Here is a 13,708-nt window from a genome sequence, read left to right on the forward strand (position 1 = left end):
GATCAGTGAATCAAATACAGTAAAAAGAACCTGATATTTTACAAGGATATATAGGTCCGTTACATACCTGACTTTTGTATTAACCCTCTGACTTGAGGAGTGCAGAATAAGGATTTTAAGGCTTAGAGGAGTTCCATCCCAGGCACTACTTTTTTTTTTTTGAGACAGAGTTTCGCTTTGTCACCCAGGCGCAATCTGGGCTCACTGCAACCTCCGTTTCCCAGGTTCAAGCAATTCTCCTGTCTCAGCCTCCCAAGTAGCTGGGATCACAGGCGTGGGCCACCACATTCAGCTAATTTTTTTTGTATTTTTAGTAGAGATGAGGTTTCACCATGTTGGTCAGGCTGGTCTCGAACTCCTGACCTCAAATGATCCACCCACCTCGGCCTCCCAAAGTGCTGGGATTACAGGCGTGAGCCACTGTGCCTGGTCCCACTTCTATACTCCTGTCCTTTTGGGAAGAGTCTTTGAGTTCTCTAAACCCCTTCTAAACTGCAATCACTCAAACAAGTCACCTCAGACTCTGACAGAAGGAAAGGAAGGGACAAAATGAAAGGGCCCATTTCATGCTTCTTCTACAATGTCTCAGGACGTTAGGCCTTTGCCAGGTGGCTGGGACCTGACCTTGTGAGGTTTGCACAAAGTAGTGTGAGAGCTGAGCCCTTTGACGTCTAATCTCCATATACCACCTGCCACCTCCCTCTTGAATCATGATTAGATTGCTTGTGTAACTATGATAGCAATACCCAATTTCTGCCTTGTCTGAAAACAGGCACTATCTATCATTTCTCTTCTTGAATACTTTTTACTCTAGGTGTTCAAAGACATTTCCTTATATAAAAGATACGGTGTATGGCAATAGCATCCAATCATTAATTGTGAACTATAGTACCGAAAGGGATATTGATGGCCCACCTTGTACCTTCCTTGGTCTCAGGCCATACCCCAAGCTAAGGATAATCATCATCATAGCTTTAACATCTGTATAGTACAAACTTAACCCCATTCCTAAGAGGTAGGGATGACTGAGTGCCTCACTTAGCGTTTGTTGAATAAATGAAGGAAGAAGTCAAGATAAACATTTATTCTATTAGCTAAGACTCAATTTCTCTCTGTTTAGATTTAAGTGAAATAGCTTACATAACTGAAATGTAAACCAGTTTTTTTTTTTTTTTTTTTTTTTCAGGGGACGGAGACATGGCATGGGGGTAGACCCTCAGTGGAAATGGAAACCATCACTATCCATCACAAGAATCAGCCCTTCATTTTGAAGGCTGTTTATCCTCAGATTTTTTTCCCCCTCTAGGTATGTTTTCTTTTCCTGTCCCCATTTTCTAACCACTTTACAGCTTTGCATAGTGCTTCTTCTGGACCTGTCCTGTCCAATATGGTAGCCAGTAGCCACAGGTGGCTGTTGGACACTTGAGATGTAGCAAGTATGAAGTGAAACGTGTTATGTGTAAAAACAGACACTGGATTTCAAAAACATAGTACAAAATAAAGAATGTAAAATCTCAGTAATAATTTTTAGATATATTGGGTTACAATCTATTATTAAAATTTCAGTTGTTCCATTTTACTGTGTCTACTAGAACATTTTAAAATCACACATGCGGTTCACATTATATTTCTACTAGACAATGCTGCTCTGAACCCTCCCCAGGTCTTCAGGGTCTGCCCTTATTTAAGCCTAAAAGAAGATACAAATTCTAACAAGGATGTCATTAGGGTTAAGAGTAAAGGGAGTATATCTCATGCTAAGGACATTTCCGACTCTGGTGATGGCATTCTAGTTTTTCACGTGTTTACAAAAACAACCAGCCCAGCACATGCACACACACACACACACACACTCCACTTGCCTCCTTTCCCCCATTAATAGTAAGCAGATAACAGTCCATGATCTAGAAACTGCTTTCTTCTGTATTTATACACAAGTCGCCTCTCCCGGCCTGGAGTGCTTGCTTCATTCTCCCCAATTGGGTGAACCTGCATGCGTCCTTGCTGTTGCCCTTCTACCTTCAGTTCACAGAAATCCCCCAGAAATCAGATCTTAGCCTCCCTGGAGCTGTTAATCCCTCTGGATCCACAGAACACCTGGCGCTACTGCGGAGTTACTAAGCATCCGCTTCCAGCTTTGGGTGTGCGCCAAGGCCTTGTGGACCCAAATCAATTGCACACAGGCTACAGAACAGCAGGAAGTCCTGAAGATGTGGACAGGACAGAGAAACTCAACTTCCCCCTGGCCCCAAATCCCCTCTAGAAACAGCGCGAGGCTCTGCTGCTCCCCTAATCTGCCCAAGTCTCACAGAGACGGCACTCCTCTAGTCGTCTCACGTCCCAAGTCTTCTCAGACCCCACCCCACCATTCTCGTGACCTACCCTGACCTCCCAGTGGGACAGTGAGAAAATCCGGGTTCCAGGCCATGCTCTGTACTAAGTGATTGTCTTGTGAACAAAATGCTTAACGTCTTAGGACTTCGAGTTCTAAAATACATAAGAGGATTGGACATAATTTACATAAATGTCCTTTTTGGCTTTAACACTCCATGATTGCAATGTGCCTGTCCTATGGGTTAAGAAGTAGGAGTGGGCAGGGGCTGAGCTGGCTTAAGGAAGGCAGCACTCTACTCATTGCTTACTGAAGACTGGCAGGGGGAAGGCTTTTGACTATAGCCTCCAGATATGGCTGGAGTGCTCACTTCTGGAAGCATCCCAAGTGATTACCCCAGAATAGTCACAGAAGATTTGCACCTACTGGAACATCATAGGCAAACTCTTCCAGGGGAGTAGAAAGGCCCGAATGATTCAGTATCCTGGGTTTGAGCTTCAGGAAATCACCAGAGCACCCTCTAAACAGCCTCTGACTCCACTGAGTTATCTTATTAAGTCTACTGAGAAAAAGATCACAGCTTAAATATAAAATGAATTACAAACAACTAGTTCAATTGCTTACGACCTAGATTTTATCTCCTTGCTAATCACTCAATAGACAACACATTAACTTTGTTGTAATCTGAATCTGATTACAACGCTAAACTTACATGCTCAGTAAATATTCACCCAATGCTCAGCCTTCTCTTCATAGACTATCATACAGTCTTCTCTTTCTTTCATAAGACAGTTAGGGGAGTAATGGCAGATACATACTCAAGTGTAAAGAAACCAAAGGCTTTCCAAGAATAGCTTATGCCTTTATACTGAAGGTAGAATAAACTAATTTGGGGAGCACAAATTCCAAATTTTCTAAATTCTCGATTTGTGTAACCCAAAGTAAAATGATTTTCCCATTCTCTATTTTCTTCTCTTCCCCCCACCGCCCCCCGCCACCATTTTCTCTCTTAGGTGGAACAGGGTAAGGTGGATAAAGTAAACTACTTTTGTTTCATTTCCCTGGTACCTTGACATCACACAACAGGTTATTTATGATTCCATTACAGGCTCTGCGCTAGCTGCTTTCATCTCTATTATATTTCATTTAATTCTCATAGTAACCCAAGAAGGTGCTCAACATTGACCTCATTTTACAAATGAGAAAACGAAGACCTGCCATGTCTGAGTTGGGAATGTGAACAGTTAGTATTGGAACATCTGTCTCTCAGACTCCAAGTTCTGCACACTCCACCACACCCCAACCTTCGAGGTTTGTGCTCTGCCAGAGGAAGATATCAGAAGAGCTAGAGATGCTGACCAACAGGTCACCTTAATTTGTCCGGTACCCTGTGGCTGGCACTTTCTACTGACACGCTCCATTCTCCTAACACTTTCATAAGGGTACACACTTTAGCTTTGGGTCTTAGTCCCTTACCCTTTTTTTTTTTTTTTTTTTTTTTCCTGTTGTTCAGGTTAGACTGCAGTGGTGTGATCATGGCTCACTGTAGCCTTGACCTCCCAGACCCAAGCATTCTTCCCATCTCAGTTTCCCAAGCAGCTGGAACCACAGGCACTCGCCACCACTCCTGGCTAATGTTTTTATTTTTGTAGAGACGTAGTCTTCCTGTGCTGCTCAGGCTGGTCTCGAACTCCTGAGCTTAAGAGATCTTCCTGTGTTGGCCCCCGAAAGTGTGAGCCACCATGCCCGGCCAGTTCCCTAACATTAGTGTTGAGAGAATACCTGCTGCTTATTTTTGTAAGTACTGCAGCCAACGTCTCTCCCCATCCCGTAAGCTGTTAAATGCCCTCTATTTAGAGATTTCCCTTCTGAGTGAGTCAAAGGAAAATGTTTCCTATATTTACTTGAGTATCTTAACATTTAAATTTTCTTTTTTCTTGCAGGTTACATCACAGCTTCCTCTTCTATTTCTGATTTCCATCCTCAAGGCAGGCCTATGCCTCTGTTCTTATCTTTCTGGGAATGAACTTAGTTTCCTTGTGTTGGGAAGTGTTCCCTCTGAAGTCACATCTTTCTGTCTTAAGTTGAGTCACTTTGCCTCCTTCTCCCTTCTCTAAGCCTATAGTTTGTTCTCATGCTTCTCAGACAGATGCTTTGAGGACACATAGCTTTCCTGTATATTGAGATTTTATTTGATTAGCTTCCTTCCCTTTAGGAACCAAACTAACATCACAAAAGTGTTGTCACTTTCCTCAGGCCTTGGTTTTCTCATCTCATTGTAAAAGACTGGAGGCTCTTAACCTACTGGTCTGTCACAGATGGACTTGGGTGTGGGCCTCTTGAAACGATGCAAAACTGTGTGTCACTCTCCTCCCCAAACTACTGGCCTACAGTCCTCAGCTGGTCTCAGATTCTCAAAGGTTCTTGATCTAGAAAAAGTTATCAGTTCCTGGAGTAGATGGTCTCTACATATTCTTTTTAATTCAAAAGTTCTAGGAGGTACTCTCACACATTGTAAAAACTCTTAAAAACCAAGGCTGGACGCCAGTCAACAAATAGTGCTTCTGTCATGGAGAAACTCCATAAATATTCGATCATGCAAGTGATGGGATTTTTCAAGATGATCTTCCCTTTGCTTTCTTTTTCTTTTTTTTAGTGGAACAACCAATTTGATCTGTAACTGACTGTGAACAATGAATTGAGATAACTCACTACCATCAGACCTGTCCCCCTTACTTTCTTTTCCTTTGTTTACTTTTTAAAATTGTTTTGAAGTAGAGTCTTGCTCTGTCACCCAGGCTGGAGTGCAGTGGCATGATCTCAGCTCACTGCAACCTCCACCTCCCGGGTTCAAGCAATTCTCATGCCTCAGCCTCCCGAGTAGCTTGGATTACAGATGTCTACCACCATGCCTGGCTAATTTTTCTATTTTTAGTAGAGACAGGGTTTCGCCATGTTGGCCAGGCTGGTCTTAAACTCCTGGCCTCAAGTGATCTGCCTGCCTCGGCCTCCCAAAGTGCTGGGATTACAGGCGTGAGCCACCATGCCCAGCGTACCTTCTTGATTGTTCTAAATGTTGTTGGCCAAAATTGCGCCCAAGAAAATCCAAGAACTTCGGTGATAATTCTGAATGCTTGGGCATTTTTTATGCACATTTTTCATCCAATAAGTTGTCTCTCAAAAATTAAAAGGAAGAGCTTCTATTTTTCCATTGTGAAGGTCTGTAAATTGATTATAAACCCGTGACTTAAACTTTTGTATGTGTTATTCTTTCTCATTTCAACTAAAATTCATGCAGGATTTTTACCTAATCAAAGGATATCAAAGCTAAAAGGAATGGCATTTTTCTTGTGTGAATCTTTTGTTTATGGACAGAGTAGCTGCCAGGAAAGAGAAGTGACTCAACCAAAGATACCTGGCAAACCAATGGCAGAGCTAGAGCTAGAACTTGGAATCCTGACTCTCAATCCAGTGCTCTTCCCACCCCTTCCTGATGTCCCTGAAGACCCTTGCATTCATTTCACTCACTCTCTTCTGCTGTTCAGATAAAAAACACACCTAAAAACATGGGCAACTGACCCAGTGTAAACCAGTTTAGGAGTGAAAAGTCAAACCATTTCACTTGAAGTGTCCACACATTTGCAGAGTTGAGGGAGGTGGGCAGGTGACTGATTCAAAGGGTCACCGTGACTCCTGACGTAAGCTCTGGTCCCAGTCCCTTCTCCAGAAATCCCCTTTTCTATTCACATATGGACGCCAGAAGCCTCACCCAAACCAGGAATGCATCATTCTCCATGCATACCTTTCATGGTCCTACCTCTGGGCCTTTGCTTGAGCTATTTGCCTTGAGTCCCACCTTCCTGTTGTACACCTGTGAGAAAAACTCTTATTCTTTAAGGCTCATATTAAATGCTACTTTTTTGAGGAGAGCAAAATCACCTGGTGACCATCCAGCAGGCCCCAGAGGCAAAAACTCCTTATCTGAGGAATTTAGAAGGGAGCAATGACCACCTGGGGACCATCAAACAGGCCAAATTCTTTATCTGGGAAAATTAGAAGTAATTAGACTTCCCTATCATTTAAAGCAGGCATCTGGTCCCAGATTTCTTTCCTTCCAAATTTATAAGTAACTAGAATTTCTACACATCTCTGGAATGGCATGCTGAAACTCATTGTGCAACCCTTGCTGACATTAAGGCACCAAAACATCTACAGATGTAATCATTTATGACCTATGTGGCCAGTATGGTCCAAATTGCCCCTAAGCTTCCGCCTTAAGGTCCATAAACACTCCTGAGGAAAATCCATCACAGTGCGCTCAGTCCTCTCTCACTGAGTGCCCTGCTGCACCCTTTTGCAGGATTCTTTCTTTCTAATAAACTTTCCTTCCTCAAACCTATACTGTTATCAGTCAATTTTTCTTACCAACACTCAAGTCAACCACCTCCTCGTGCTGGGGCTCTGACACCCTGCCCGGCATTTTTTTTCCTGAGGTTTCCAGACAACCACCTTCCTCCCTTGTTATTATTTCTCCCCATCTTGATCTTCCAGGGGGTGTAGTTTGTGACTCTCTTTCCTTATTTGCATTATAATTATTTGGGAACAGGTCTTACTCCCCTGGTGGAGATCCTAAACTCCTTTAGTTGGGGTCAGTCATTGTTTGTCTTTTCTTTCTTTCTTTTTTTTTTTTTTTTTGAGACGGGGTCTTGCTCTGTCACCCAGGCTGGAGTGCAGTGGCCCTATCTGCTCACTGCAATCTCTGCTTCCTGAGTTCAAGTGATTCTCCCACCTCAGCCTACCAAGTAGCTGGGATTACAGGCATGCACCACCACGCCCAGCTGATTTTTTTTATTTTTTAGAAGAGATTTTTGTATTTTTAGAAGAGATGGGGTTTCCCTATGCTGGCTGGTCTCAAACTCCTGACCTCAAGAGATCCGCCTGCCTCAGGCTCCCGAAGTGCTGGGATTACAGGTGTAAGCCACCGTGTCTGGCTTGCCTTTTCTTTCATTCAACAAATATTCACTGAGTGCCTTCCATACATCAGGTATCATGGTCTTGCCCTTGGAGCACTGATACTTTATGGGAACACAGGGAAGCAAAGGGGGCTGAGAGAGGCTCACTCACTCAGACCATTGCAGGGGCTGTGGCAGCACAAAGTCAGAGCACTGAATCCACTCATGCAGGGGTGGGGGAGGCTGTCAGGAAAGGTGTTAAAGGCAATCAGAATATTTTACTCCAAAATCTATTTTTTGACATATTTTGGGATGGCTGTCAGAGAGCCAGCAAAAACAGGTAGCTCTGCAAAGCTGTCTTTTGTGCAGGAGATTTGTATTTATAGAGAAAAATCTGCATTGATGCAGCCAGGTTTTCTCTGAGGCTTTCCCTTGTCTAGATCTAGAAAAGATTAACTGACAGTCTGACACCTTTAAAGGCCTAAAAGAAACATTTACCATCTATTCTCTCTGAGGCTGCTACCTGTGAGCTTTCATCTAAATAACAAGACCCCCTTTGCTAGCCAAGCCTTACTTTTCTCCCTCCCATAACGTGTCTTGCTGCTTAAAATCTGATTTACCACCATAACCTGTCTTTGGCCATCCTCTGAGCCCCCATTCTTCTGCAACCTTAAGATGGTATAAGCTTCTGCATCCCATTGCGGGGTTGGGTCTTCATTCTGAAGGCTCCCATGTCACATAAAACTGTATGCCTTTTCTCCTATTAATTTGCTTCTTGGCCGGGTGTGGTGGCTCATGCCTGTAATCCAAGGAGGCCGAGGCGGGAGGATCACTTGAGGTCAGGAGTCTGAGACCAGCCTGGCCAACATGGTGGAACCCCGTTTCTACCAAACAAAACAAAAATTACCTGGGCATAGTGGCATGTGCCTGTAGTCCCAGCTACTCGAGGAGGCTGGGGTAGAAGGAGTCTTGAACCTGGGGGCAGACGTTGCAATGAGATTGTGCCACTGCACTCCAGCCTGGATGACAGAGTGAGACCCTGTCTCACAAAAAAAGAAAAAAAAAAGAAAAGAAAGAAAGAAAAGAAAAAAAAATTTTTTTGCTTCTTGTCAGTAATTTTTAGGGAAACTTCAAAGGACAAAAGGGAAACTTTCCCTTGGCCCCAACAGCTTCCTAGAAGTTACATCTAAATGGAAGCCCTAATGATGTTCACCCCTCTCTATCTCTTGCAGCAACCTGCCTGAAATATCCTAAATGCTTCAAAGAGTAAATGATCATAACATTTCAGAATATCTTTTCATTTAAGGTTCTCAGGTAAAATTCCCTCTCGTTATTGGTCAGATTCTCAACCTGCCTCCCCAATACCTATAATAAAAGTGAACTTTCGTTTCAGCTCTTCAGTTCAGCAAGGATCATAATGGCTGACAGTTCTCTTGATACGCAAACTGGTCTGGAATGCATTTTTCCAAATAAGCAACAGCCTGTGGTCACGTCATTCTGATGGGGCTGCCAGAGAACAGTTGTCATATAAGTCCTTTCCATTTTTAGCATGTCTGTCACCCAAAGGGGGCCCAAGACACAGAAGCCTCTTCTGAAGGACCCCGTTTCCAGAGTTGTCAGCTCCTGCTCCAGCCACAGGAGGGGAAAGTGAGGTGGCTAAAGGGGAGGTGTGGGCGCAGCCCTTTTCACACAAATGCCAGCTCTCAAGGGGGAGCGAGCCCCAGGCCACAGCCTGGGCACACCCATGGAAAAGGGGCTTGTGCCAGGAGGGCAGAAGGAAGGGAGGGGACAGGAAGTGGTACACTTGGGGTCTGGAGGCCCACCAAGAAAGGAACACCAAGTTTCAACAAGCCTGACTTTCCAATCAACATAATCTTCAGTGTTGCCAGCTACTCCACTCCTATCCTGCCTTAGGAAGCAGGAAGCATATACCCCTAACCTTACTCGGAGATCCGGCACCGTGCGCACTTCCTATACACACAGGATCTTGGAATTGGGCCGGGATGATGACTCAACACTGACGATAAGGATGTCCTCGGGTGCCTTGGGTTGACTTAGAACGTTTATAGAATTGTTCCTGTGTCAGAGACGTTTAATTCTTTTCAGCTAGCCACTTTACCACCTCTTCTATTTTTTCCTCAACCTGTTCCAGAGCCAGGCAAAGCCTTTGCCAGGTATTGCTGCTTTCCTACGGCCCCACACAGCAGCGGGAGATCCCACATATGGAGCCTTGGCACGTGCCAAGCACCAACTTCCATTAATTACCTCATTGAATCCTTGCCCTACAAGCGATGGACTGCTTCCACTCCTGTTTTGCACGTGAGAGGTTAAGTGGCTTTCTAGCAAAAGACTAAGCCTGATTTTTTATAAACTACCCCATGCTGGCTCACCCTCAGTGATCCCTACTCCTGATGTGCTGGCCCACCCATGGGCCCACATGTGCTTGGCTGGAGCTGGAAGTCTGGCCTAGTGTGTCTCAAGTCTCTGTGCTCCTGTGTCCCCCAAGCATGCCTCTATTATTGCCCTGGTGGTATTGCTATGTTTGTAGGCTCCTCCTTGTTTTGAGGAGCCTTGAACTTAGGGTCCTCAAGAGGAGAGACAAATGACCCTTATATGCTGCCCAGAGGCTGGTACCTATAGGTCTTATTCATAGATGGAATAACTACAGCCTCAAAGGGAAACTGAGGTTGCAAGCCTAAGGGTTAAGCACTATTTACTGTGGACATCATACATACTAGATACTTAATAAATGGCTTGCAGACATCTTCAGGAACTCAATCTGGGTCTAAGGAGGTTCTAAGAATATTCTCAGTTCTAGAAGCAGTTCTAGATCACCCAAGATGGTGGCTCTATCACTTCCATTTATAAAGTGCTGACCATATTCCCAGGATCATAAGCCCTTGTACTCAACCACTCTTTGACATAGGTGCTATCATCTCCATTTTACAGATGAGGAAACTGAGTCTCAGAGAGGGGAAGTAACTCCCAAGTCACTAGACAGTAGAGGTGGAGCTGCATTCAAACCTGGTTGCTTCAGAGGAGTTGCTTAAGTCTTTGACTTTAGCAGTAGTAAACAGCATAGCCAAAATCAGAATTGTGTTTTGTTTAGTTGCTAATTTCATGTCTCCAAAAAAATTTTCAGGTCTCAAAACACCCTAAGGCTACCTTTGTCCAAATGCTGCACTCTTTGTAGCTGACCCAGAGAGAAGATGGGACACTCACCCAAAAACCTGGCATGCCTACTCGAGGATACCCCATGTCAGTCAGGGCCCCAGGAGACCTGCACTCTCCTCTCCAGAACCAAAACACCTTTGTTGCGTGGCAAACAAAGGCCCCGCGCGCCCACACAAACACGAGACAGGACAAAGACCTGACAGAACCGAGCACTAGCAGAGCACCATGGGTTATGGAAACAAAGTGCATCTTACATAAAAGCAAACCACACCACCACACCAAAGCCTGGTGTTCTCAGCTGTGTTAGTCAAAGCAAACCGAGGGTCATCTCCAAGGCATACATGGGACGTGAGGAAGGTCTGCCTTCTCAGAGGCCCTTGCAGCAGGCCAGGAGGCATTCAAAGTAGAGATAACTTCTGAATGACCTCAAGTGGTCAGATATAGCCTGTCCTTTCCCTCCAACTGTATCCAGCCCTGGCACCTGAATTCATGTCCCCCCATTCCCTCCGGGGCCATCTCTTTACTCCCGAGGCAAGCAAATGGTCTCACCAGCATTCACTTGGCCTCCGTAGATGGACCGGGACGAGACGTGCAGCCCACCCTGCCAAGTGAGACGCCAAGTGCACACGCGGCATGCTGCAGTCCTACCTGGCTCCCACCTCTCCGAGCAGCTTTCCTCCCCGCCTGCTCGCCACCTCTATGCCGCTCTGTCTGCTCAGCCTCACTTCCTGGAAAAGCGCTACCCAGGGGCTTGCCGGGCCGGCTCTCCTCAGGGGTGTTGAGATCTGAGAGTCTGTGTTCAGTACTCAGGCACCTGACCACGTCTGAAGGCTTCAAGCAGCTCTTCTTAGAGATCTCGGGTCCGCCAGGGCCTCTCTGGCCTGCCTCCCTCTCTGCTTTCCTCTCATATTGTCCACTCTCTTCGCGCCATGGCTGCCTCTTGCTCTGGCTGCTAAAGGCATCACTAAGCTGGGAGATGACACTATCAGAGCTCCCCAGTGGCAGCTGCGAGAAGCTATCTTGGTGGATGCCTGAAGATGGCGTGTGGACACCACTGTCTCCATTCATGTGAAGGGAGGCCTGGGAAGCAGGTGCTAGGGCGTAGGTTTTGTGTGGGGAAGGTAGGGCCAGTGGAGAAGCTACTGACCGTGGGGTGGGACGATCTGACCAACTCAAATGGGGGAGGCTGAGAGACAGGGAGGGACTGGCCCTTGGTGACAAGGCGAGGTGGTCAGTGTTATAGACAGAAGCCTCTGGCAGAGGAGGCAAGGGTGGGGTCAGGGCCAGAGAACGCCTGCCTGGGACCCCCACAGTCAGCGAGATCCACTCAGAGGTGACGGCGTGCATCTCGGGGGACAGGGCTCGGCGGGAGTGGGGCAGAGATGAGGGTGCTGGCGTGATGAGCTTGCTGTGACTGGAAAACTTAAAAAGAAGAAGAGAGAGGAAAACAAAAGAAAGAAGCAAAAGGTACAAGTGTCAGCATAAAGGAAAAAGGAGGAAAATAATCACAAGGGGTATATAAAGAGGAATGAAATGGAGAGGATGAGCAAGGACACTCTGGTGTCCAAAAAGGAAATCCTTGGTTACGTCTGGGGAGAAACCAGGATGGGTGAGTGTGCGTGTGCGCATGTGCAAACGTGAGCCTGATGTGTGCAGGCAGTGGGTGGAGGAAGCAGCCACAGGTGTGGAGATGGAGAGAGGTTCCTGTCAGAGTAGTGATGGATGAGGCCGGCCTGCTTTGCAGAATTGGATTTTCAAAGGGACCCACTGGAAGCTCCCTATCCCAGCCCCCCAGCCCCTGTGCATCCAGATCCCTGACCCGGAACCATGGGGAAAGGTGGCCCTGCACTGCCATGGCCCTTCCCTGAGGTTTTATTTTCTCTGGGAGCTCAGCAGAGTCTTCCAGAGAGGAGTATGAGTAGTGTACTAGTTTTGTTTTACAATCACTCTTGGCTACAGTCAAGTGAAAAATGTAGCCAAGTTCTCTGCATCCTTACAAAGCAGAATGTCCCGCCCCAGTCACACACCCTGTCCTATAAGACAACAGGATGCGGCTGTCACTGTGCAGGAAGCCCTGGGTTAGCCTGTTTAATGCTTTCTGCCAAGAACCCTCTACTGGGGTCAGTGATGAGCAGGTGTCAGAGGAGGAAACAATTAGAGGACCAGACAAGAGGCATCGTCTCAGGGTCAACCTGGGCCCCCAGGTCCTACTCTTGTTCCTCTGCCAACCTCCTTACAACATACATGGTGGTTTGGCTGGACTTTCTCACAGGATGTCACCCCCACTGTATCACCCTGAACTCAAGGTTCTGACATTTTCTTGGCTTTGGGAAAGTGGGGATCAGTTTGGAATAGTTTATATTTCTAAACAAGTTTATTCATAATTAATGTTTGGGAGAGCCAACATCTTACCATGCCTATAAACCTACATCCTTTCAGCCCACTGAGACTGAGAAGCTGTGAGTTACTTGTTCCAGTCACCTGGTTCCAGGGAATGCAAAGAATACTTTGGACCTGGTCTACGTGGCTGACGAGAAGAAAGTGTAAGTCTCTCTTTCAGCCTTTGTCTTCTGCAGGCCAACTTTGGCCAAGATGACTGAGGACCACATTTGGACCATGGGATTTATGACACAGTGGTGGTCCCCACACCAACAGCTTCACCCAGGAGGGACCAATTGATAAAGGCTCTTGTTTCTCTTTCCCTAGTCACTTTATTCCCCGAGCAATTATCTGACTCTTTCTTTTCCCCTGAGATAATATATCTTCAACCAAGCACTGGAAAAGGCCATTTGTATGCATGAAGACAAAGTCCAGTGTACAGTCTGCTTTCCTGCAGTTTTTGATTTTTGTTTTTTTTTTTTTGAGACAGAGTCTCGCTCTGTCACCCAGGCTGGAGTGCAGTGGCGTGATCTCAGCTCATTGCAACCTCCGCCTTCCGTGTTCAAGCAATTCTCCTGCTTCAGCCTCCCGAGTAGCTGGGACTACAGGCGCCCGCCATCTTTTTTTGATTTTTGAATTTTTAGTAGAAACAGGGTTTCACCATGTTGGCCAGGCTGATCTCGAACTCCTGACTTCAGGTGATTCACCCACCTCAGCCTCCCAAAGTGCTGGGATTACAGGCGTGAGCCACCACACCCGGCCTCCTGCAGACAGTTTTTAATTGCAGGGCTCAAAAATCTCCCCAGAGAGGCTGTGTGCCAACAGCACTGTTGACTAAGAAAACTCACATGCTGAGTATGAAAACCAGTGA

General features: G+C 46.0%; 1 protein-coding gene across 20 annotated transcripts in view; it reads right to left on the reverse strand.

The window, feature by feature from the left end:
* The window catches only part of SORBS1 (sorbin and SH3 domain containing 1), a 251,288-nt gene that overhangs the window by 14,872 nt on the left and 222,708 nt on the right, over positions 1 to 13,708 (reverse strand). The window contains exon 26 of one of the 20 annotated variants that reach the window (XM_038009330.2): positions 11,107 to 11,880. The exons of the other annotated variants lie outside the window; for them this stretch is intronic. Coding sequence (XP_037865258.1) covers positions 11,107 to 11,880 — 774 coding nt within the window. The remainder of the gene's footprint in view (positions 1 to 11,106; positions 11,881 to 13,708) is intronic. 20 annotated transcript variants of the gene reach the window in all.

Source organism: Chlorocebus sabaeus, chromosome 9, assembly GCF_047675955.1.
Source record: "Chlorocebus sabaeus isolate Y175 chromosome 9, mChlSab1.0.hap1, whole genome shotgun sequence".
NCBI classification, from domain to species: Eukaryota; Metazoa; Chordata; class Mammalia; order Primates; family Cercopithecidae; genus Chlorocebus; species Chlorocebus sabaeus.